We start from the raw sequence: 27813 nt of genomic DNA on the forward strand, positions 1-27813 counted from the left end.
TATTCTGTGCGTGTTTATTGTCCCTTCTGTTACTGTTACTTGTCATTTAGCCTTTGAAGAAGATCCTGCTAGGATCGAAACGTCAGGCCAACTTACTTTTACACATTCTCCTACACAGGCTCTCTAGTGAATTAGCAGTTTGCTAACAGTTTTATTTTATTTTGATGCTCATAAGTATACAGATAACGGTATATTTACATCGGATGTCATCGGATACATGTGTTTAGTTACAGATATTTGAGGAAAGGAATTAAATTAAGAGAGTTACATGAGACAGTGATATACGTTATTATAACATGTTAATGTTTGTTGCTACACCAAAGCTTCACACATTTTTACCTTAATTCTGATACTAACAGCCTGAAAGGAATTTGTTCCCCTCCTGACCCCCCCCCCCCCCACCTACTGAACTATACATTAAATGGAATGAAAGATGAATGAATCGTGGGGCAATACTATTACATTTTGAATATGCAACTCAGCAACTGCCTAAATTTATTAGTCATTCTAAACCTTTCTTAATTTACCATTGTGGACTACAGTTGTTCTTGCCCCCCCCCCCCCCGACACGGCAGTTACGTCACCGAATTGTGGCAAGCAAAATACTTTATATGATTGCTTTGCAACATATAAAATTACCTGAGTGAATAACGTGGAAAGTGAAACCATTTTATGATCTTTACGAAAGTTGCCCATGCATATAGTTTTTTTTACACTTTGACCATGCAACCACTTTCGCAGGGTTTTCCAAACTTAGGCTATTTTAGAGGCATATCAGATTCAGATTTCAAAATTTGAGCTCCCATTAAATTCACAGTAACGTTTGGCAAAAATGTGAGCTTGAGAGAAAGTATTCGCACTATTTATCAAATTTTGTATGGTTTTTGTAATTTACATACAGAGAAAAGGACGTACCGTACTGAAATATTCATTTATAGCATGTGCAGATCAGACTGGTTTTTTCCTCTTTAATTGAAAGAAAAGTTTCCCTCCTCTCCTTTTCAAAGAATAGGCGAGCAGTATCCTTTTATGCTAATCCTCTTTACCTGGTCATGCTACGGTAATTTCCCCACTGATAACAGCAGAACGAACGGGAATTCCCCTAATTTGCTCTCGAACGATTTTCGCGGCTTCACAGCACGCTTGCGCACTCAGCTTGGATGATGTCAGTAAGAATGATGAAGTCATATGTCATGCTGTTTCCATGCATGTTTACAAGCAAGCTAAACCAATTCCATTTGAAAGATGATCAGTGGTAACAGTTTGCCGCCAAGGACAGGAAAACTCATGTAGAAAATAGACCACTCTTTTGACAATCGGCTTGATAAAAGATTTATCCGGTGACACTGCCAAATGGCCACAATAACCGACAAGGCCAGGTCATATTTCCCGTTGCAGAGCGTTGATGATGTGGTAACTCTTTTTCGCAGTGAGTTACAGGAGAGTGGAGATGAAGTACGGGACACACAGGAGCCTAACCTTACATTGCTAAGCGTTGTGGTATGTTGTCTGTCAGAATGGTTCTGGAACTCGATATTTAAATTGTAGGCTAGTACTTGTCAAGTGGTGGATTGAGAAGTCTGGGATACTTAGTTGTGGTTACCACCCACACCACTGAACTGTTGGTTTCCAGCAGGGAGATTTTAAGTATTCAGTTGCTTAGCTGTAAATTATCTAGAAATGTAAACAATATCCCTGGCTATGCCTTACTTAGCCCTAGCCTAGGTACAAGCTTATTTTAGTTGAAGTACTGTTAAGTCAACTTCAGTTATCATTTAATGATATGTTTTTTATATTAATAGCCTAATGTTATAATAAAAACAGCAGACACAAAATATCGCACCCATAATCCATTAAACTTGTAAGGCCTAACCTGCGACACTGCACGATAGACTATAATTCTTGTAGGCTAATCATGGGCCAAGGCTTAGTCCTAGTTGGGACCATTTGACTAGTGCATTGATAGTTTAAAGACTAGTGGGAGGGAGGGGGGGGGGATGAGAGAGGGAACTGTAGATTAGGTGTAGGCCTATATGTTAACTTGAAGAAGACTAATGTTGGTGAAAGTGTGTGAAAGGAACAGCCTTGTTATGGGGTGAGGCTTATTTAGGAACACAACAAAGCTACACTGTTACTGTGTGTTTCTGTGGGATTGGTTCTGCTAGGAATATCAAAATGAACTATTAACTGTACATACAGTATGGAAAACCATCCAGCTGCCCTTGAACATTGCTTTGTCATCACCTAATAGTAACAGTAATTAGACCAAGGCCTATAGAATTTAGATACTTGTCATTATCAATTTGCAACATCAAAATAACATTAACAAATGCAATCATAACTTTTGTATGGATAACCCTAACCCTGAACAGTCATTGAAAGATAATTTTATCAGGCAGACCTATTCAATTTCCATGCCACAATCGTTAGAAAATAACAGCATTTGGCATATATTGAACCTCAAGAAATGCTGTAGTGTTAGGTTCAAACTCCATTATACATGGTAGATTCATAACTTTCATTTCATGTCTTCCATGCAGGTTGGAATGGTTGAAAATATCTTAACGGCCAACAAACCAGCTCAGCATGGCAAAGAGGATCATAGAATAGGAATTACTCCTATTTTTCCAGTTATTGAACTTCCAAATGTTGAGACTCTGTGTCAGAAGTTTGAGACCCAAATCAAGGGCTCTGTCGATCTCAGCAATTACAAGCCAGACTTTGCTACCCGAGATCTGATCAAGAAGGTATCAGATATTGTTTGGAGTTCCCTGACTCGATCCTTCTACAAAGACAGGGCCCATTTACAGTCTTTATTCAGTTACTTGACAGGTATGGTATGATTGATCAATAGTAGTTGTTTATGATTCAGGGAATAACTTATTTGGTATAGAGCATGGCCCGGGCAGACTTTTACAGATTTTGTCTGTTTCTCCCTTGGACAACCTGGTCTTACTTTTTTGGTTGTCTCAACAAAATATTTGGTTTATCCAAAAAAAAATGTAGGGAATTAGCAAAAAACTTAACAAAGAACAACCAAAATTTACATTGTACAGTAGGAGAGATGTGTATTATTGGCAAATAGACCAGCAGTTTTGAACTTGTACAACTCCCCTTGGGTTTGATTATAAACCTACCACAATTTTGTTGTGGTTTCATTTCAGTATCTCCAATGTGATCATTTTACCTATTTGGGGGTATTACTTTACAGTGCAATCTGAATTTGATGTAGACAAGTAGTTTTACCATTGGACAACCTCCAAAGCAGATTTGTGTTGTCCGAATAAAAATTTTCTTGTCTCACGACAAGACTACCATTAAAAATTTGCTCTGATGGCAGTGTACAGTATGCGATGCAAATTGGTTCTGTTTGTTAAACACTAGTGATGAATAAGAGTACCCAGAGATAAAGCATTTTAATTTGTACTACAAAGTCTAAGCCATTGTTACTTGGTTTGGAAAATTCATAATGAATTAAAATCTTCATTAATACTGTTCTGCATGAACATTAACTTACACTTTTACTCTGTAAAGTAATGTACAGGATCAAAAAATTCCTATGTATTCTTCGATCGTGAATGCCATCGCATGGTGATAATCCCATCTTTCTTGATGTTGATCGAATTCATTCATTTACCATGGTGTGTGTTCCTTGTACTGTTGCCAAGGGTGAAAAATTAGCAGATGGCAGGCGCTGAATACCGCCAGTAAACTCGCCAGTTGATGTTCGGATTATTTTCCTAAACAGGGTTTCCGTTGTTTTCGACTTTGTAGCGGCCCGGCTAAGTCCCCATATATTTTACGCCGCTGATTACATAGTGCACTGACTTACAATCCTGCACAATTAGACAAAATTCTTTTGTAAACTTGAACATTAATTTTGTTATGTCTGGGCATTGTTTGGTGAAGAAAATTGTCTAAGGAAAATCTGCTGAGAACAATTCTTAACATAAGTATATATTTGGAGATACTGCAGTGCTAACGATTGATAAGATGGTTGAAAAACTGAAGAGAAAAGTGTGTTTAATAGTCTATAAAGACTACATATGTTTGAATATGTTCAACATATATGAATTGAACATGGAAAACCAAGTGGTTTAAACTTGTCCCTCTGGGGATGTAGTAAGGTTTGCATCTGTAGCCAACTAATGCACGATATATGAAAAATTGGCAGTGTCTAATGCCCAAGGCCAAGCTTGTTTCTGTGACCAAACAAAAAGACATGGACACCGTTAATGTCTTGCAACAGCCAACCTGAATCCATGATTTGGTTGTACTCAATGCAATTACAGTATTGTAGAAGGAAGTATGAAAGATAATGATTTTAGTCATGCCACACTATCTTTGTAACAGTTACGCCCGAAACCCGTGAAACGAACCTAGCCGTTGTTAATTGCTTACAAAGTGTGCCTTTCAATCGTGGGTTTGAACAGTTAGGTTATGAAATATTCAAATATTTCTTGCAATTAATCGGCAGTAAGGTTCTCCTACAGTAACTGATCACATTAATCCAAAGATGCCAACTTGACATTTGTTTTACTCATTTTGAATTTTACAACATCGGTCTCACGATTGCCAGTTATGCAAGCGTATGAGTTCATGCGACATAGCATTTTTTAAATAATGCAGGCGTCAGCAGGAAATTGACCAACACAGAGTGTTTTGTCCCTCGTAGTACTTGAAAATGAAACAGGGTGTGGTACTGTAATATCTACGTAGCTTTGCTCAAGTTATGTACATAACAGGAACTTCTACAGTAATGTTCACAGCAGTAATGTGATGTGTGTATGCAACAGGGCTCGAATTAAAAGATGTTGCTCAATACCGCTTGCCGTAATGCCCTTAAAGAAATCTTCCCTCATCGTCAGCAACAACTGCCGGGCCCCTTCGATCAAGCTGCCCTAGGTGACGTCCTTATCATCTCTATCATTATTATCCAACTACTGTAAACTCAGGGCTAGAGCATTGTTCTGAATAATCGAGCAATATTTGTGCCAGAAAACAGTTGATAAACAGCTGTAGTAGACAGCATCAAGGTCTGGATGTACAATTTTATAAACACTCTCATGAATACCCGTGTTCTGTATGTTGTTTCTTTCATTTTAGAATTTAAAACATATTCCTTGGTAGCCTTTTCTTTTGAAAGCTGACAAAATTCCCTTGGTACCCAGGTAGTACAAGGTACCCTTTTGAAAGCTGAGAAAATTGCTATTGTACCCTCACTACCCTGTGCTTCCCAAGGTAATTCCTTATTTGCCCTAAGATGATCGTTTTACTCCCTCTCAATCCTTAGCCCAAGCCCTGGTGTGCAAGTGTCCGCTGTTTAATTTTACAGTTTTGCTCATATGAGTCTAAAAGACTCCTCTTTACCAAAATCTCAACTGACTTCAGCAGCAGGTACAAATACCTCAAGCGTGTTTGCTATGGATGCAAACGAAAACCAGAAAGTCGGTTACCATTTCACTTCGAAAATAAGAAACAAAAGCCTGTAACACACATTCCAATTACCAGAATGTCGTATAAACTTTTTTCATGCTGTCACGTTTTGTCAACACCACTCATAGTGACAGGGCTTTACAGGGATGTGCCCACGCTGGGTGGCACTGGGCGGCCCCTGCCCAGCACTAAGAATTACAGCCCAGCACTGTCTTAAAAATCGTGAATCCCGCCCAGCACAATTTTCATCTAAAATCCCGACATTCCTAACAATATATTTCACAAAAAAAAATTTAAAATGTAAATTGTTAGCAAAACTAGTGGTTGTGCTTAAAAAGCTACACAAGTGCCAGCATTTGGCATCTGAGCACCTTCAAAAATCAAAAATTTCTCAAAGGGGAGGGGGACACCTCCTCCACCTTAGACCCCTCCCCCAGGACGGCGATCAGTATACCCGGCACTTAGGAAATCCTGGGCACATCCCTGGCTTTATCATCCACAGCAAAAAAACTCATAAAAAGGGTCTCTGTTTGAACAAGACATTTGCTGACATTTAATGTAAATAAAAAAATAAAAACTACTGATATTTTCGTAGTGACTTTAAAGGAGATATATTCTAACCCAACTATCATCATTGGTCAGTCTCTTATCTAGATAACATTGATAGATAATTTCCCTAAATAGAGAAAGATACACCTTATTCCATATTGGAATATATGCTGTTTTTACATACTTTATCACTATTTGCACACACAATGCTAAAGACTTGATCCAGTCTAAAAAAATTACATTATCAAGCCACGTGCATGTACAGCACGTCACACTATTAATGATTCTTTATTTATTAGTGTTTGTTTTACCCTAACGGAGATGGGTTTGAAAACCCTGGATTTGAAATATATATTGAAATGATCTTAACATGATGGCATCAGTTTCAATGTCAACAATTAACATCCTTCAAAGAAAATGTGAAAAGAAAACACAACATGAATCAGAAGGTTCAGTTCCAAAGTCGCACTCTGACATGGCAAGTCCAAAATGGCAGCCCTTAGACAAGGATAACTGAAAAGGTTATAACTGAAAAGGCGTAATAGTTCTTTTAGATTTTTTGGAGGGGCTCAGAAACATATCTACAATATTTATTAAAACCTTATAAAGGTGATATTTGGGGTTGTGACTCCTGGAATTTTAACCTGTAGGTTTGAAACAATGAGTTTGCTTATACAGGAATCAGGACTTTCAATTTCAAACCTTTCAGAATTGTCAGTAAATAGTTTGACTGTATAGTTTCGAAACATACATAAAAATATTTGCAAAGCTCCATATACTCTTCAAGATAATCGAATGAAGAACAAATTAAATTAAACACTTGGCTGCAGTAGTTTGTTTTAAACCTCTGTTTGTTACTGTATATACTGTACTGTATACATACATGTACAAATCAAAAGCTCCATGTTTTTACAGCGATTACAATTGAAACTGCTGTAACTACTGTAGCAGCGTAGTGGGTCTAGTGTTACCATAAGTAGTTACCACTTACCATACTAGAAGGCTGTGCTGTTTCCACACTTTTTAAAAATTTAGCTTGTGTGCAGTTGTAAATTAATTAAGGCTTGTGAACCACTAGAACTGTTTTAAGCTACACTTTGTGTTTTAATTAACACAAAATATTTAAGTCTATACTGACATGGAGTTTTGATATACAGTAGTTTATAGGCTTTGTTTTTAAAGGATGTCAGATGCAAAATATGAACCAGTTCAAAGTTCGAAACAGTTCTGGTACAGGGCAAAAATTTGGAAGGATTTCATTTTTCTGGTATGTAGTAAGTTAGCAAATAACAATAACCAATATGTAACACTATAGGAGAGATGTGTAGGTTTGGTGAATAGAATACCAGCAGCTTTTGTGGGTGATACCAATTTATCATTTTGACCCATTTGGGAGGTACAGTATTATGTACATGCAATCTGAATTTGTTGTACTGTCGTCCACCAGAAAACCTCAACATCTAAATTTGGTTTTCCGAACAGAAATTTGGAAGTTACGGATGATCAAACTAATTTGACAGCCCCAATACTTACATATTAGGTGAACTGAAATGTAGAACTGTCTACTGTATGGACACATTGTGCAATAGATTAGGGCCTCCAACATTTGTCATAAATGTATAGCAAAGAATACAAAATGACCAACATGCTTATACCCATATGCAAATTAGGTGACCCCAGTAAAATGTTAGTGTACACAGAGATTGTATTATATTCACCTAATTTCAAAAGTTAAAAACCCTGTTTACAGACATATACCAAAAAATGTAACTAAGGTTGAAAGAACATTATTCTCAGTATGGTACATAAAACCAACAATATAATTCCCTGATAAGGCATGTGCAGGTGTGTTTTGAACCAACTCATTGAGTGTTGACTGTGTAGCCCCTTTGGAACTTTCTATAAATTGATAAATATTCATATCAACTCCCTAAATGTTAAGTCTCCCAGAGGTTATATCCACACATTGATTAAAATTAAATTGAGTATCTAGAAGCACTTTTAGCTCTGTTAAATCAATTCCTATTATTTGGTCAGTTTCTTTCTAATTATATTTGCATTAACTGCCACAGTCTGATTTCGTGTTTTAAATGCTGTTTCAGGTTTACAAGGAAAACATGTGAAGTTGGTATTAGTATGTGCTTGCAGTGTGTGTACACTGTACACATTGTGCATGATGGCCTTTAGACAGTAAATATATACGAAACCTTAAGAGATGGGAATGTTGAAAGTGTTACACTTGGCATTTGGCTTGTCCATGAATGAGTACACAGTGCCTATTATTTTTGGTGGATTCATATGACTTTAGAGGTCAATTTGAAAATGTTTCTTAAAAGTTGTAGCTGGAGAAAGTTTGCCACCTGAAAATTTCTTCCTAAGTGTGTCACATGAAATATTTTTCCCAAGTGTGTCATAAACACAGCTCAAATTAATAGATGGCACCAACAGCTAACTGCTGTCGGTGATTCCAACTTGACCGATAGCCCTTAATTAAAGATCACCATTACGGATGGTAACAAGAACTGCTCCCTTGCGATCAAGTTGCCTTAGGGTGGCCCTGAAAAATGATCTCCATGATTATAAACGTATCAATATCATTTAAAAATCAGGGCTCAAAAAATGTTGTCCTAATGTCCAGTGGTTTTTGTGGCAGAAACAGCTTTCAAGCAGCAGTGGGAGTCTAAGTATGATGGTTTAGCCTATGTGGCTGTTTACATTTATCTAGATATATGTTGGAGAATATGCTAAATCCAACATGGCAAATAAAAATGTCACAGGTCTTCCTATACCTCTGTCATATCAAATGTATTCTATCACTTTGGAAAAAAAAAATGTCTTGTTGCCCAAGCTTTAAATTTTGAAAACTCTAAATTTCTATAATTGCCAGGAAAAACTTGCCTTGACTCTGTCAACCCAGGTTAAGAATGATTTGAAGCCCTAGCTGTCTCAAGAACCATTCATTGGACAAAGTTTGTAATATTATTCATGGTAGATTCCTTGGATGTGCAACTAGTCAATGATTAGCTAAAACAAAGCTATTAATACTACATATAATATTGTATTTTAACCCTATTCTATTGGAAAGTTACCATGATGAAGCTTTAAGCAATTATATGTTTCCTTTCACCTTGTGTTATGCCACAAAATGTGGTAAATTAAGAACAGTTCAGCAGACTTGGTGAATCTGAAAATTGCAACAAGATGCAAAATGTAGTAACTACATATATAATTCAGGCAATATTGTCAACTATTTTGTAAGCAATTTTCAAGTTTGATATTTACTGATATTTCTTGAATTAGGGGACAGTCATGTAGTCTAGCTTGTTGAATACTTTGATGATTTGAAGAAATTTACTGTTAAAATCATCTACTGTACACTTCAACCATTTTCACTCGCAAGCGAAAGTGTCAACGTTGGAAGATTCACAAAGACACAAACGTTTGGCATACATCACGTATCAAGGTAGACAAATAAATTCAATCTATAATTCCTTGTCATTGACCTTTTACAGTCTTCCTAGAAAGGAAATGAAATTTTTCTTTAAGGTCAAGGAATATCAAAGAAATATTGACAGATTTGTTGACATTTTCTGGAATATATTTGCAGAGTTTGTTAAGGATTGATATGAAAGGTTTATTTGTAGAGTAAACTTCAGGCTGTCAGGTTATATTCCTGAAATATGAAATATTCAAGAGATTCACGTTTGCATATAATCCGCTAAATAATACTTAAAGAGAAAAATAATTAAATGTGGTGTCCAGTTAGAATTCCACAATTTTTAGCCACTTTTGCTAAAAATCGCTCGGTGTTTATGAAATCAAGTTCTCACCAGTTGGCATTTTTCTGGAATTACAATACACACATTAATTACTGTATACTCTGTATATGGGCCTTTGAGAGTAGCCCAATATTAATTGATGATAATATACACTTAACACAGTTAAGTATACATATCATCATACCAGTTATTTGACTTTCGGTTGTTAACCGAATCACGTACCCGGCGTTTTAAGTTTTAATATCTACTGGCAGAAAGTAGCAAACTGCAAAATCCAGTGCCAATAGCTAGAAAAATTACCCAAAATTAGATGTCTCAGGTCATACATACTTTGTCTAATATCCACAGAAAATATTTTAGCCTGAATGGACTGTGACAGCGTTATTTATTGTGTTATATTTAACTCCCCTTCGATCTCAGCAAAGTTCACCTGGACCTGCATTTGTACCAGCACTACTGTACATTAGTATGTGTGTAGGCTACAGTAGTCTATGTGTTAGACAGTTGTACAGTAGGCTGCCTTGGGCTGGATATATAAGCACACAGCTACTGTACCAGGACCCTTCACAACCTACAGATGCATAGCAACTTAACAATTATTACTCAATTGGAATGTGTACTCTTTTTTTTTTTTAACTTATCAACACAGGTATATATTAATCATTCAAGGAAGGACTTTGAACATGGTTTGGACTTATGGTGAATTTTTAATTAAATTCCTCTTAGACTTACCCTCCAAGTTATTGTGTTATTTCTGGCTGCCAGTTTGTTTTTTTTACAAAAATGTTCAAGTTCTTGTCTTTTAACTGAGGATTTTGCTTGATTAGGCTGAACTTTTCACTCTGGCAACGATTGCTTGGTCAGGTGATTGTTAAGAGTTTTGAAAACTATGTGCATAGTGAAAGACAATGCAGATCAGTTGTGGTTGCTAATTTAACAGTTTCTGGGAATACAGGTAAAAATTGCTGCTTTTCCCAAAGATGAATGAATATTATTGTATCGTCAAAGGATAATACGTCAGTCCATGTATTGGTTCATTCGGAAGTGACTTTCTCACCATTTTGTGCGATGGTTCTATATATAGAGCTTTCTCCCTTCCTTCTTCCTGTTGATGTAACCAATCATCAATTACCTTCATAAAAGATGAATGAAATACTGTATTGTTTAAGAATAATACGTCAGTCCATGTATTGGTTCATTAGGAAGTGACTTTCTCACCATTTTGTGCGAAGGTTCTATTTATAGATCTTCCTCCTCCCTGTTGATGTAACCAATCATCAATTACCTTCATAAAAGGACACCTAGAAAAAGTAACAAGTTGACTGTTCTTCCATCATTCTGTTTCATGCAAAAATGTTCCTCTTCTCCCCCCCCCCCATCCCTCCCTAGTTTTTTGTTCATAATCCTCTGAACAAAACCTTTGTCCACCTTCTGATACCCCCCCAAAAAAATTAAGTACTGTATAGAGTACATTACATTTCTCTCGATGAGAACTGCCCAAATTGTGAGAGGTTACAGGATGATCCCAGTGAACAGTGAGTCAGATGGCTATTTAAAGCCGTGACAACTGTGAATCAGCAATTTGTCAGTCTATCACCACAGAGCACTGCACTATTGTACGTCAGCTTTTAGAGTAGTACATGTATACAAGTTTGAATTTACCAACCCTGAGCTGTTATAATAATTAATAGAATAAGGTAAATTTGGGCATACTTGTAAGCAATTTAGCTAAAAGAAATCATCTTGATAGTGAATGGGGGGGGGAGGGAGAGGAGAGAGAGAGAGCAACATGTGTAGTGATATATGATTGTGTTTTATTGATTTTTAATGATGCTGATGGAACAGTGTGTGAAATGTCAAATTTCCTTCAATTGGTTTAAAAATATTTTCACTGTGTAGTCATGCTAGAAGTTTGACATACTGTATGTACTGTATGTGACGGGCAATTTTTTAATTTAACCAAAAAAAATGCTATTGTGTTTTTGGCAAGTGCAGTGGCGCCGGAGCTCTGCTAATATACTGTAATTCACTACAAGGTCAACAGAACATTTATGAAGGAAAACTTTGGTTATTATTTACAATTGAAATATACCTGCAGGTATGTCAGATATTATTACTCAGATATTATTATTTATTATTATTATTTACCAAATTTATATAGCGCCCTTTTCATGCTTCAAGAGTGCTTTACAATGACAACAAAATGACAAAACCCTTAAAATATGAATATGAAGAATAAAATTGACGCAGCTTAAATATTAATAAAAAAATAGATAAATACGAAGGAATAATTTAAAAAAAAATAATATAGATTTACAATGAAATTCCTAAAAAAGAAAAAAGTGACTTTTAAGTAAATTTAAGTAACAAAATGACAAAACACCTTAAAATATGAATAAGGAAAATAAAATAAATATAAAGATATGGTCAAGATTTTGAAAATGTACTGTATCACAATGAAGTATGCTCTCCATCATAAAGAACAGGAAGTCGTGGGTAAACGTTACTGGCATTGAGTTATGGCGTAAAGGCCACGTACAGTACCTTCTAATAATAACAAGTTGAATTTGCTATTGGGAGAGGAGAGAAATACTTTGGAGATAGCAGAAATGTTATAAAAACATTGGAATTGCACCCGTGACAGTACTTACAGTACACTCACCTGAATTTCAACAGCTACAGTATGGTACAGTAGTTTCTACCTGTTGTAATTGTGGTATTACTGTATGACATGTGATCAAATGCTTCAAATGAATTCCCCTTTTTGTTTTAATAATTAACTGGAGTTTGGACTCGTGCAGTATGTATGTACACATGCATTATCCACATAGCTAAGTTTACTAAAAAAAAAAATAGGGAATATGGGAATTTTAATAGCCTTTGATAAAGAACAGTAACTTTTCCATTTTATCACTGACATGCCTAGAAGGGAAATACAGCTTTGGCTGAAATCCAAAATGACTTATTTTATTCATTAGCTGCTTTGGTAGATCTCTACAAAAATATAAAAAAACTCATTGACACAATGAGTGGTTCATCTAGATACTGTATATAAATGTGTATTGAAGTGTGTCATGTGTGAGTCATACAAATAACATCTAGGGTAAGATGTATTGTACCTGCTACATCTTACTCTGTCAAAGATCATACATATAGAAATGAGTCGTTTTTGAGATAGTTGACAGTGGAGATGGAAGAGGCAGTCAATGTACTGTATGTACATGACACGTAATAAGGATGACAAACCTTGATGAGGTCAGACATTGTGACAGCTGTACTTACTGGGAGCACCCGGAGCAGCATTCCCCAGTCCTCTGGATTGTCAATTGTCCTCGTGAATGCTAATCAGTAGCAGTTAAGGGTTCAAGATAACATACAGAACTTTAGCATACTAACAATGTTGAGCAGTTTGCTTTGGATTCAGGAATACCTAGGTTTTTGTAGAGGGTAATTGCTGGGAGATAAGGTAGTTTGGAGTTACACCAGTGGAGGAATATAATATTACTGTAGGTTGAAATATCAATCGGTAACAGTACTGTATACGTCAGTCGTATATGAAGCTTACAGTCATGGAGATTTAGGTCTATACTTAGATTCAGCAATGCTTGTACCAAAAGTGAACTTGAAGCAAACAGGTTTTATGTCAGTATCATACAGTAGGGTTCACAGTCCTGACATATTTGTTTTGTTCCTCATTAAAATGTCATCCATTTATTTAAAAAATATACCAAACTACACAACAGTTATTTGGGCAGCATGGGGGGTATACAGATGGATAATTTCACATCCCTAAAAACAAAGTTGAAACCCTACATGTCATATCCAAGAACCAAACAATAAATTAAAAACCTATTTAAGGAAAAAGAAACGTTTTGCTGTCCAGTGTGCAAACTACTGTACAGTACATGACAGGACAAGTCTACTTTATGGTACGAACAGTGATAACGTCAACTTTCAATATTTTTCAAACGCTTTTCCTTTTATTCTATAAAAATCCATTTTTCTGACCTCCTTCTCATCAGGTCTGTTTATCAGATCTGGGATCAGTTGGCAAATGTTACCTTATTTCCTTTCCCCGCTTTGCCTATAAATTAATGAAAGGAATTGAAAGAATTACTGTGCACTGCAGCTTCTCTACTGACATTGTCGTTTCATATACAGGTTTGTCGAATAACAAACAGGATGTGGGTTCTTTATTTCTTTGACTTTTATCAGCATGACTCAGTTGTTGTTGAGTGATATCCTTTTTATTGTATTATTTCTGTTTGTTATAATATAAACTATATACCAGAAGTTAAAACAGTAGCAAATATCAGACCAGTAGGGCATGCTGTTTGATATAAAATGCAAGTAAACATTCACAGCAGGAAGTTTGTCCTATTTACCACTTGAATATTGCTATAATTTGTAAAGAGAACTTAAAACTAGGATTTTTGAGTTCTGCTATTAAAGTTAGATGAGTAGGCCTACTGCTAACTACAATGTTGGGAGATTGGGCTGGGTTGATGGTAGTGGAGCAAAGTATGATTTCGCCATCATGATCCAAATGATTTGCTTGTAGTAAAGGTATATATCTGTGAGTGAACATTTTAGATCTAGGGAAGTATTTTCTTTCTTAGGCCTATGCTAAGCATTGATGAAAAGAGTATATAATAGAAATTTTTTCCTGGTATAATATTCTTAACCATAAATTTACGGAAGAAAGACATATATTTTAACTTTTTGGAGAAAAACAGAATTAATCATTTCTTATTGAAATTATAATATTGATTCACTTTTTTTTTTATTGATGTAATTGCAGTGTAGTATAGTTTGAGACTTATTACTCCCATTTTGCCTAAGTGAGAAATGTCACTTAAATTTTCAACTCATATATGCATGCATCTTTTTAACTCATCAGGTAACAAGTTAGACTGTTTCGGAGTGGCTTTTGCAGTGGTGGCAGCGTTTCAAATTTTAGGCTATAAAGACGTTCATTTAGCTCTGTCTGAGGATCACGCCTGGGTGTCGTTTGGAGAAAATGGGAAAGAAACCGCCGAGGTCACATGGCATGGAAAAGGGAACGAGGACAAGAGGGGCCAGCCGATTACGACAGGTAACAATTGAAAACGTCAGATGTCTATTGTAGGGGGACTAAGACACTGAATTGAATTGAATTTGAATATATTGTCCACAATCGGAAATTCGGCTTACACAGGTCGTAAACGAAGAAAGAAAAGAAACAAGAAAAGCAATAGTATAAGTATCAATAGACTGTGATACACATACAGTAATACAAACATATATACAGCAAATCCTACAAATAAGAAACTTATCTTCTCACTTGTGAATTAAATATATGGATAGAATTAGGCACAAATGAGTATCTGTAGCGGGCCCTAAGTGTACGTGGTGGGCATAAGTCCAGAGCGGTTGTAATTGTAGTGCTCAAACAAAGGGTGTGTTGGGTCTTGCATGATTTTTTGTCAATTTATTTATATATTTATTATTGTCAGGGAAAGTTTATCTATTAGTGTTTCTATATACATGCATTATTATTTTATGTACATGGTGGGGTACAGTAGCTCAAAAATGGGTGTGTTAGAACATATTTACTCAGGGCTGTCATAATGAGGATAGTGTCAGTAGTTCTTAAAAGCGTTTTTCGCTGAGGTTGGGGAGTGGGGAATAAGAGTGCAGTGGTTGTGTAGAGACATGTAAAATTTGCAGCTCTTTTGCTGCTGTGAAATCATAAAGTGATGGAGACCATGTTCATCCCCAAAATAAGTCTTCATTTACTGTATCTTTAACTTTACCAAACTTGTTTCTTTAATTAGAGATAAGATTTGCTGAATCAATATTAATCTGTAAAATTTTACTTCAGATGAATCTGTGAATCTTGATCCGCAGTCCATTCTGTGTTCTTGATTGGACAATGGCACCTCACACCCTTTCTATTTCTTTGTGAGACAAGAAGTAGGCGAAGCATACGGTTGTTTATCCTACATTCTAAAGCACGGGGTCTGATATGAAATCAGAAAGAGAAACTTCTAACCAGTTTGCATTATAATCTACCCTGTCTGTTTTCCAGGTGTAGCAGATAGGAGCTGGTTGTACCTCAACGGGCACCCTGTGATCTGCTGTAGGAGGATGGAGGTCGCAGCACTGGTATCCGCCATCAACCCTTCGATCAGTGCCAGTTCAGATAGCATTGAAGTAGCGTCCATGCAGCAGGTATGTGTAGATGTTGTTGTAAACTGTGGGTAATCTTTGTTGCACAGTTTCCAATGGATGACATATTAATGTAGTTATTTTGAAGTTATTATTTTTTATTTTTGGTGCAACAAAGTAGGAAATGTTGAGCACATGTCATTGCTTCAATAGATCAGTTATAGTTTAAAGATATTTGCATGCGATTATTCAAGGAACCCCTCTCTTTTTAAATTTCTAAAATTATAACATCGTTCATTTAAATATGTAGATAAGAGTACTCCTGTACAAATATGATGGTTTGGAATGGGAAGGTCCTAGCAGTACAGTGGTCCACAGGTGTTTATGTCAGTTGCACCATAGGGATGAACCGGGGTGCAACCATGTATACTTCTGGAGGGGGGGCTTTAACCTCCCCAGGAAAAATCAGAGGGGGGGTGCGTGGGAGCTCATACCCCCTACTATCAGTCAAAATATTACAAAAATTGCTGGTGTACAGTACAGTACATTAATATATCAAATGTGCATACAGTACAACCTAAACAGTCGAATATTCTTCAAAATTGTCTAAAAAGTTGCATAAGATGGCACCTACTTGCTTCTAAGCACTCTCTTTTTTACCAAGATTTCTCAAACCTGTCCCCTGGATAACTTAAAATCTTATCACCCATACACCCCCCCCTACAAAATGTTATTGGGAGGGGCCATCAATTCCATTGAATACCTCAGGTACTGTAACATTTTGCAGTAATAATGTAAGTTTTCTACTTTTTTGTTTAAAGGAGCTCCTGTGGATGATGTATGACCTCAAACTACTCAAAAGGTAAATCAGAGTATTTACTTTACTCCTCTCTTAACTGGCTCCTACAACACTAACGCACCTTTCCTAGTCTACCTAGACACCACTGGTATAAATTATAGCACTGCGCCCCCCGGTGACCTCTCCTACGGGTCACCGCACACTGTCTATTCCTCCCGTATTTACCATTCTGAAGAAAACGTGTGTTTAACGAACTCCGTTTTCACTTACGCCATACTGACGTTTCCTTGCACGAAATCTGCTGCTTACCACCGACAAAGGTTCTAGACATAGTTTGCAATAAAAATTGGGTGATCAAACATTATTTCTTGTTAGCTACTCAAAATCTCTGAGCATAAATCTCCTTTAGTATCAGTCAATGCTGCTGCGAGACCATTGTTATTAAAGGCTGATTTTTTATCTTGTCATCTTATCTTATCAGATCAAATCCTTTGTGTGAGCATTCCTGTCAAATTAAGCTAAGCTGCCTGTGTGCTTTCACTATCTAGGTGAAGAATGAATTCATGTAATCATTGAGTATTTCTGGCAAGTTAATCTGCCAAGTGTTTAACACTAGGTCAGGATCGAATCCAACTCAACTGTTTAGAATTTCTACGAGTCTGCTGTAAAAGCATGCAGAGTAAAGTAAAGAGATGATTGTTCGATTTACTTGTTCTCTATTAGGTCACAAGATATTTTTGCAAGAATGCCATTTACTGGGGAATTTTTGTAGAGGATTAATTTATGCTGAAGGTTTCTTTTCCATTAATGACCAATTGCAATAGCGTTAAACTGTACACGTACTGGCACCATCCATTTACTTTGTGTCTCTCACATGTAAGAGAAACAAGAAACTGGCCAATTAAAGCAAGAAATTTGAGCATGCAGAATCTTTTCCTGTTCACGTCACAGTTTTTTTTCCATATCTTCCTCAGATACCCCTTGGCCCTGGGAAATCTAGCTGACCTGGAGAGCGTTGAGTCAACCCCTGGTAGACCCACGACCCAAGATCTCTTCAAGGAGGCCATAAAGGTGTCCGTAGAGGAGTACGATGATTGTCATGTGTACCCTTACACCTATCTGGGGGGTCACCTGCATCGGGCCAAGGACTATGAAGGTGCAATGGCAAATTGGATGGCAGCTGCCAACGTTGTCAGCAAGTAAGACATTCTATTCTCTCTTGGTCGTAGCATTAAAAAGAAAAAAGGCTGGATTATATATCTGGAAAAAATCAAATATATTTTATCCAAGTTTCATGATGTAATTTATTGCTAATGTAATGGCTATTGGGTAAGGTTTATTCAGTATTGCTCTAAAAGCAGCCGTCTGCAAACTTTTAGACTCATGACCCAGGATATGCTGTAAGTACTGATGCCAGGACTTACTAGAAACCCATGCTCGGAGTGCATTTTATCTATAGATCTCGGCTACGGACTGCGAAAATGATCAATTTCCGCCGGCAAGCACAGAAAACTGTACATTAATTTTCTTACCTCTGGATAATGCCCTATAGTTTTCCGACCATCGCTGGTCCTTGTCTTTGTGCAATGTTTTTGCTGTGACGGTATTTGAACATATGTAAATCCTACAGTATAATAATACGTGCCTTGTTGCAATGTTATACTCATATGAACGGTGGAATACCGTTCCCGCTTCTAAATCATATTGTATCGGGATAAATGAGTATCAGATATTCCAGGTGTTACTGTATTTGAGGGTTGTCTTGTCTTAGTGCGCTTGCGTTTCCTGAATGGGCACATCACTACGTTGCATGCGGTTTACCAACTCTTTGCTAATAGCTACAATACTTCCAAACAGATGTACAGGTCTCATTATATCCAAACTTGTACGTGAAACTCCAACATCCCCAGTGCTGTAAAGCATTATCAAGTATATGCTTCATTAAGATAATAGATTGGTCGGACATTCATAAAATAAGAAAAATCAATATGACAGATATGACAGAAGAAAAATCAAAGATGACAGATATATTGCCAAACTTAAACTGGGATCCATTGGTCGCTCCATCTTACATTCCCTGTGTTTTTCATAGAATATAATTTGTTCATGGAATAACTTTTAAGTTTAAATAGAGCTTAAAGTTAAGACCAGGCATTGCTAACCTTTTTAAAAACACCTCCATAATTGAGCGTTTTTGTTTCTTTTCCTTTTTCTTTCGTGAAGGTATAACTATAACAGAGAAGATGAAGAAGTTTACAAGGAGTTCATGCAGATAGCTAACGACCTAATTCCATCCATTATGAAGGCTGGCTCCACCGTCTTATGTCCGCAAGCCGTAGGCTTCACAAAGTCCTCCGAGTCCTTCGCCAATTTCCTGAAATTCTACGATGGCATCTGTAAGTGGGAAGAGGAGAGCCAGACTCCGGTCCTGCATATCACGTGGGCCAAAAACTTCATCGCCTCGGTCACAAAGTTTCCGGCCAAGGTCAGGGGTCAGGTAAAGGTCGAGGACCCGGAAGGTGACAACGGTTCGACGGAAGACTCGGAGGAGGGCGAGAGGGCAGAGGCGAAGATCTCAGAGGAGGACGTCGATTCAGGTGTGGAGGACGTCAATAAAAACATAATAAACAAAACAGGAGACGAGAAAGGCGCCAAGAGAAAGACGGACGGGGCTCGCAGCGAGGGAGACAAACCGAGGTCAAAGGTCAGTACGTGCGTCTCCGAAGAAGAGAGTTTACTCCAGTCCGAGCTAGGACTGAGCGGCTCGGAAGCCCAAAATACCGTTCTCGACATGAAATCAGACTTTAACGACTTCCTGAGCTCGGTCTCGAATGGAGGCCCATTTCCGGGGATGACCATCGAATCGGTCATGAAAGCGGAGAGCCCAGCTGAGATGGCATTTCAGAGGCGGCTGAAGACGCAGCTGTCCCAAGATGATGAAGAGCAGGAGTTTGTCATGCCAGATGGGTTGTTTAGAGAGGAGGAGACAGTCTGCGAAAGCCCCCCACCCCCCAAGGTTGAGATTGCATTCAAAAGTTTCAAGATGCGCGGCATAAGGGGTATAGTGACCTCGAAGGAAAAGTTGAACACTGCGGCTATTCACCTACAGTTAACCGCCCAATCACAAGTGCAATTTAGCAAGAGAGCCCGTGCCACGAACGACTACGAAGATTACGGCAGCTTGCGTAGACGGCCGCGCAGACTGTAACCCACCCACCCCCCCACTAATCACGTTAACATGATTCAATTTAAAAGAGATTTCCGAATGATTCCGAGAGCTACTCTTCCTCTGCCATAAATGTTGCTTTCGTGATTTGTCGTCCAAGCTATTCTGTGTGCTCCGTCGTATTCTCCGCACTTTACACTCTTGTTTTCAACTTTTCACTTCATGCCACCCATCTGCAAAACACTTAGCACCTTCTTAAAACGAGCTTGCCACAAACTGATAGCACGGTTAGCACCCTCTGTAATACACTCAATTGCTTGCCCGTAGTGAGTATATGATCACTATGACGAATCATTAACAGCCACTCATACATGGGTACTAGCTGGGGCTTTGGATAAAGTTTTGAAAAAGTTGTCTGTAATGACCTGTAAACACAACTGTAGCAGAGGTTCACTAGGTCACATGCAGTAATATCCTAATACCAGACCACCTGTCCTCTTCAATAGCCCTCAACTTGTAACATTATTTTTTTTTATCCCCTTCATATTTAAGATTATTGAAGAAGAAGAAAGATTAAATCACATATGATAATTTGAAACTAACATTGATAAATCATGTATTCCATTATCCTACAACAGCTTTTGTAGGTCGGTGGCTTTGCTGGTTTTGATGATAGAAGTTTTAAGCTTTCCCAATTTCTAACTTCTTGAATTGGAGTAAGTCAATACTTTTGACGAACATAATTATTACCTGTTAAAGCTATGACGCGTTTCCCTTTTGTAATAATTATCTACTTTCTGGAGAGAAGTTAGTTATAAATGCAAAATTGTTTGAAGGGCTATAAAATTAGTGAAAACTTTTCTACAGTTTGCAAAGCATTATAATACATTAGAGAAAAGTTGTTTTAGTGCAAACAGCACTTAACAGTAGTAGTTCCATCTCAGCGAAAGATTGTCATACCGAAGAACAGTGTGTAGTGTGTTTTTGGATCAGTGCTTCTGGTCACATCAAAGAATTTTTGTTGTCCTAGTCTAATAATCTATGGAAGTAACTTTCAAGTATTATTGACAATTATAGTGAAAATTGATACAGTTTTGCTGCCATCATGTTATCAGGGCAAAATATTTTGTCTGATACCAGATAAATTTGATTCCCTGCCCTTCAAACCCAAGAAATTTGGATAATTTCTATAATTTATGATCCGGCACTATGTTGAGCTCGTCTTTGGTGTAGCAGTATAACGAAAAGTAGAAAAGAATATTCAACGGTGGTCTGTGAAAGCTTAATTTTAAATCCTACATCAACGGATAGTAAATATCTTAAACTTGCAGTGGTTAGGCTTCATTGTAGTCAGACTTTTCACTATACTTTCTTTAAAAAAAAAACAGGAAAAAACTAAAAACCTTAATCAAACACTTTATCAAGAAAGAAGAAATAAAACCATTGCCAATAATGATCCCAATTAGTAGAAGTTAGATAAAGTATCCAGATTTGTTTGTGTGAATATCAGATATTGTGCCTTACAACACTATTTTCTTGGTGGGGGGAGGGGGGCAGGGGTTAGGTGGAGAATTACGGGGAGGGGAAGAGCAATTCAAACACCTGCCATGAAGAAAGTTTAAAGGGAAAAGATAAATAGCTTTATATGTGGAAAGGAATTTCATATTTATATTAATTACAACTTGACATAAATTTTAACATTTTGTGTGTAATTCAAACTGAGTGTAAAAGCAACCTCTATATAGTTTCATTAAATGTGGAAAAAAATAGAAAAGCAAAGAAAAAATAAAAAAGAATAGAAGATAGGATGCTTAGAATACTTGAAACTTTAACGGAATTATAACCCATAGATCATTTGACAATGTTTACTCTTTATCTGTAATATGCAGCCTGTTTGAACAGGTTTTCTCCTTTCTTTATCCACAACACCATGTCCTGTAATAGTCAAAGTACTTCCTCCCCTCCACCACCCCTCCTCCACCCCTCCTCCACTCCTCCGCTTCTTTCGACCTCCCCCATTCCACACTCTACACTCACAGATTCCTATGAATGCTCTGTACAGAATGCCTTTTGATAATCATAGCTACAGAAAATGGTGAGTTAATTGGTTTATGATGATTAACAGATAACACTGAAAACGACCCTGGGGGTTAAGTGGATATTCCGGTGGTGGTTGAAGTCGGTTGCCCCTTAAAAATGTTTGTAATTTTCTGCATGTTTAGGTCGAAGCAGCATCCACATAGCACTTTTGATATGATGAAGATATTAATGTTTCAAATTTGGTGGTATTTTGTGATGGCATGTGGCAACAGCAAGATGAATTATATCATCACTGCATATGCAGCTGACTTTTTTTTTCTTTCTTTATAATATGTAACTCACTTATACTCAGTGGAAAATAAACATTTCTATCAAAAATGATGCATTTTTGATTGAAAATTTTAAATACATTCAATGAACCATATCTCCCGTTAAAAACAAGATATGTAGTTACGGTTTTTCAACTAGCTGTGGAATATTTGTTGTGTTTTCCCATTTTTCATGTAAGTTTCAAATTATCTGCCACTGGAATATCCCTTTTAATGTAAGTTTAGCCAATAAAAAAATGCATGTCAACCAAGTTATGCAGGTTAACCAAGTCATGCAGGTCAACCAAGTTATGCAGGTCAACCAAGTTGTGTAAGCACCTCTTTCCTTTTTCCAAGTGTGTTTTTTTTTTCATTTTTTCACACTGCTTACTGTTTTGCTACAGTAATTATATCGGTGATCTTTACGTACCTGGTTTGGCATTAATAATGATCAGACTTTGAGAGCTGCTCCATTCTCTGTTTATGTAGCTGTACCACCTTGATAATGTCGAGTGTTCAGACCATCAGAAGAACAAAGCTTTTTGTTTTCTTTTGTCATGACAGTCTGCTGCTTGTCTTTGTTTCTATTCATTAATACGCCATTTCAAGATAATCCTAAGATCCAAGCGACTGTGCTATACTCAGGTTTTTGCACTTAGGTTATAAATTCAAGTTTCTTTTGGTCATTTGTTGTATCCCTTTGTGACAATCAAATATCAAATTGTACCCTGATTTTACCTTTCAGATATATGTCCTTGTCATCTGTCCTTTTCTTTAATCTTGAAACACAAAACAAACAAATAAGGACATGGTAGAATGGTTCCATATTTTATGGGTTGATCTGACTCAGGTCGCACACTTAGGTTAATTTCTTGTCCTTTTGCAATTCCAGGTACCCTTTTTGGGATACATTTATTAGATGTCTTTTTTTTCTCTTTTTTTTAAAGTTTGAAACCTCCGTCAGTCTTGTAAATTTGGTACAAGTCTTGGTATTAAAGAATCTCTAAGAGAAGCGACCAACATCGCTGTACTTCGGTCAGATTTTGTTGGTTTGAAATTGTGCTGTGGTAACATATCATATGAGGGCTGCCATACACCTTACTTTTGCCATAGGTCAAGCTTTTGTTGTCAAAGAAAAGTGAAACAGTATATTCTGATTTCTGCTGAAAGATGGCACCATTCAATAAGAAACTTACTTTTTATGAAAGAGATTGTTTCCAATATATTGATGGCAGGTTATTTATATTTTCTCTTGTTTTTTAGGTTTATTTTACCGAGAGTCCAAAATCTTGAAAAGTCCATAATTTTTTGTTTTGTATGTCCAATTTATGAATTGACCAAAGTTTTTTTTTTCATTTTCAAGCTCACAAAAATTGAGAGTTGAAGGTTAATCCTGAATGGGACAGCTTGCATGGTTGGAATACTGACCATGAAATAACATATTGTGCTTATGCATTCTGTACATTTTTGCACTTTAATTGTATAGCAATTTGACCATTTTGCATAACTCTCTTGGGATGAGAAAAATTATTAAATTAAATTATTCCCTACAAAATATTTAAAAATCCTGCACACAGTTGTTACCAAAATGTTATCAGTGTTGGATATATGTCTCAGAGTTAGCACTATAGGTGGACAGAGATTTAAAATTAATAATACTTAACTGTATACAAGTCATATCACCAAACCACCACCACCCCCCCCCCCTTTACAAAAAAATTAAGTAGATAAATAAGGGTTTATAAATGAATAATTAGGATTGTATGTTTTAAGTACTTGGACATCATCAAAGGACCATTTCTTTTATTACACCATCTTTTTTCAAAAAGTTGTTTCTAAAAACTGCTTATTTCTTGCCATACTGTTCAACCTTAGAAATATTATCAGCATTCATGTTAGAGTAACATTGTATTTTGAAACTGTGAATACAAATTTGTATAATTTCCAATGTTTTTACCCTTTTTATTGTCTTCACCATAGGTTTTCCCATCTTACTTTTATATTCTTTTTGTTCTTCACTTTCTTTGTCCAAAATTCTCATTCAAATGTGCAGCTTTTCATTGTGTTCTTTTGTGTATTTCTTTTTAACATGACAGTAGTTTTGAAACAATAGAATTCAGTACTATTTTCTTTTTACATTGCCTTTTAGTATTTTGTAGAAATTAGCAACAAACTTTGCTTTGCCAGAAATAATTGCAGCTAACTAGTCTGATTTGTTTTGTAAGGATTATTTCAAATGTTTTGCAAATGAAACACAACCAAAAACGATTATAAAAGAACAATAGAACTGTTTTATCTTGGGTTTTATTGTTTTGTTTTAGTGTCCTAAGAATGTGGACAAAATTTGTCAAATTCTATCATTTTTGTGATTCCAGACTAGATTTGCCTTGAAAATTGTAAATAACAGTAAAGAGTGGCACTTTGGACCACTGCAAGATTTTGAACGCCCTTTGTTTTTGGGCTTTCATCAGCAGGATTGCATGTAAAGGATCTTTTTGTGTTTAATATCAATTCTCTACTGCTAAATTAATTTGTGTAATAGCAAAGCATATTGTCTGAAATCTCTAGAAGAAGTCTTACATGTTAAGAGCTGTGCACAGTGGTGGATAATATTCTATAAGTAAACTGATTGCTATAAGCCTAATCTATTGACAAAGAACTTTATATAAGTATATGTATATATATATATATGCATAACTATATATATATATATATATATATATATATATATATATGTATATATATATATATATATAAAGCGGGAGGCCCGGGTTCAAATCCTGGTGGAGGCTGGAAGTGTTTTCACCGTTCTGGATATTCGTCAGACAATCGTCAGACAATCGTCGATCGTCAGACAACTGAACAAATACTCTCTGCGCGGATATATTCTATGGGGAACACGAACCCTATTTCTTACGTGCACGGTTCATTGGTTTGAGCCTATTGTGGCGACACTTGGAGATGAATTCAGATCTCTTATTGAGTAAATGCGGGTTTTTGGACAGGAGGATACAAAGCTTTTCATCAATACAGAGGTTACATTGACCGGATCTACGCATGCTGGTATTGGAATGCTTAAGTACGCTCCACTCAATAACGAAGGGGGCACCTTTACGCTTCAGGTCCCATATATGTTTGGAAAGCTCTGTTTCTTTCTCGTAACGCTCATGTCGGAATGACTTACTGTGGTTACTGTACCTTTGCTTAAAGGGGCCACTCGATAGCCCTATGTATGATTTGGTGTCATCACCAGTAGTAACATCGGCCCTATATATTACACTGCTCACCAAGCAATTCCCGTTGAGGGGGCAATTAAGTTTTACTCTACAATTGCATATGCGTTGAGCCAGCTGCGGTCTAAGCTTATTTTGTGATAGAAGCCGGTTATTATGGCTGTTGATGATTGATCGCATATTGCCCATACAACTGTAACTCAATTTCACGTTGTTTTTGTTGAAAATTTTGTGGAGCTTGTTTCCTTTCGGGAAGTGCTTGGCGAGTAGTCTGAAAAACAATTTCCCCACATTAGATTTGACATTACGGCTATAAGGTGGGTTAAACCATATTATGTTCCTGGTACGGGGTTTCTTTCTGGGTTGCTTCTTGCTGCTCAGTAACAGCTGTACTTACCAAGGCATTTACTTATATGTTTAGGCTCTGCTTTTATAGCATAGAGCACTCTTCTTGCAGTCCTGACCCTTCCTTGTTTTATATATATATATATATATATATATATATATATATATATATATATATATGTATGTATTCACACATACATGTTGCAGTGTTGCTCATGTATCAATATAACAAAATATTGTGCTCGAAAGTAATATTTTATTGTTATTCAAAGCTATCAACCATTGTGCATATTTATCATTTAAGCTCACTAACAGACAGAATTATTTAAAAGTGAAAAAAAAGAAGGGGAAAAAAAGGTGGAGTGATGAAAATATTGCAACTTACTTTTTAGTGGATCCATTAAGATTTATATTACATTTTCTTGTATCTTGATTTGATGATAGCAGCATAGAAATATGCCAAATCAAATTAACATCAACGAGAGATATAAGTAAGTTTTTCATATGTTTGAAGGATGCCAAATCTTATGAAATTATAAATTTCTTAGCTTATCCCCCAGTGAAGGGTAGTAAATTGCTTATGTTTGGCAAAGCTCCAGGGGGATCCTTATAGGGGGGGGGGGCATACAGCCATTCTTTTTAGCTCATTTTGGTTTGCTTGTACCACTTTGGGAGACATATTCATATGAGGGGAAAACAAGGATTACGCTTGGATGAAAGTCTCCAAACGTACTATTACCTTGCCAGTCAGAACTTGAACCGATGGCTTCTTTATTATACTGTAGCTAGATGCTTCACTGTTTTAAATGCTGCCACCATTGTACCAGCTGGAACAATAGCTCATTGTTTGTGATAGTATAATGCACTTCCCTGCAGTATATTAAAACGGCTCAAAGTATGTCCTGTGAGCAGTTGATACAAAAGGTCCTTTTTTTTTACCTTGAGATTTATTCTTATTTTATTGACAAATTTCTACAAGGAAAGCTAAACAGGCTTTGCTTTTGCTATAAATAGTAATTTATACTACTTCTTTTGCTATTGCAGATATAGCAATCAACAACGTTTATAAAAGCTATGATCGTGTTAAATGTATAGTAGAAGCCTAATATAGTTTTGCCCAGGTCTTTTAGCAATTTGTGTATCAAAACATTCCGATTTGAGTGAATACAAGTGACCAAGATGGGGTTGTTTTTACACTAAGGCATGGCTTTTCATAAGGGGGGCTCAATATCTCTGTGTGCGGGTATATATTTAACTTTGTCATTCAATCTGAAAAAAAAGTTGCACACAACCAGACTTGTGAGGTAGAAGGGAGTTATTTTAGGGGGAAGGAGACAGGGGTAGATCAGAGAGAGGGGGGGAGGGGGGTTAGAGGTGCTAGTATGAGAGCATATCAATCAAGTGATCTTTTCCTGTAATGCTGTAGTTTTTATTTGCAAATTAAAATATTTGTAGATATGTCAATGACTACATATTACTATAGATGACCTTTGAAGCCATCATTCATTCTAAATGTAAGAATGCTTGACATATAACCTTCTGGCTTCAAGCAGCTGGTTGGGTCTCTTGTTAATAAAAAGTTTAATTGGCTATAGAATATACACTACTTACTGTTTGCATTGTTTCAGTATGGTTGCTGGCTATATAGTGCACTCTTTTGACTGTGCAATTTAAGACTGTGGAATTGGGGATGGGAATTCAACATGTAATAGACCAACCGTTCCATCATGCTCTCCAAATGTCGTCGTGCACATTAATTGAACTATTGTAGACTGTGTAAGCAGGTGTTTACGTAATGTACAATACCATTATATTCCAACCTTGCAATGGTGTAGAGTCAATAGATAAAGAGTTATGAATATCAGTAACTCTCCAAGTCTTATATTTGTTGTGTTTAGTTTATACTTCCCCTCCCTTCTCCCACCCCCCCCCCTTCCTCATCTCACCACTTTGCTTTAGTCATAAGCTGGGTTCTTCTCCTAGCAAAGGTGTGTAGAGTCAATAGAAA

The 27813-nt window shown here is 36.7% G+C and overlaps 1 protein-coding gene across 1 annotated transcript; it reads left to right on the forward strand.

Moving 5' to 3' along the window:
- Window positions 1-1179: 1179 nt before the first annotated feature.
- Window positions 1180-27669, forward strand: LOC139970909 (menin-like). The gene is made up of 7 exons (XM_071976977.1): window positions 1180-1500; window positions 2541-2832; window positions 14665-14859; window positions 15835-15977; window positions 16736-16776; window positions 17688-17912; window positions 18937-27669. The coding sequence occupies exons 1-7, from the start codon at window positions 1354-1356 to the stop codon at window positions 19919-19921; spliced, it is 2028 nt and encodes a 675-aa protein (XP_071833078.1). The 5' UTR covers window positions 1180-1353; the 3' UTR covers window positions 19922-27669.
- Window positions 27670-27813: the final 144 nt, after the last annotated feature.

Source organism: Apostichopus japonicus, chromosome 8 (genome assembly GCF_037975245.1).
Source record: "Apostichopus japonicus isolate 1M-3 chromosome 8, ASM3797524v1, whole genome shotgun sequence".
Lineage (NCBI taxonomy): Eukaryota > Metazoa > Echinodermata > Holothuroidea > Aspidochirotida > Stichopodidae > Apostichopus > Apostichopus japonicus.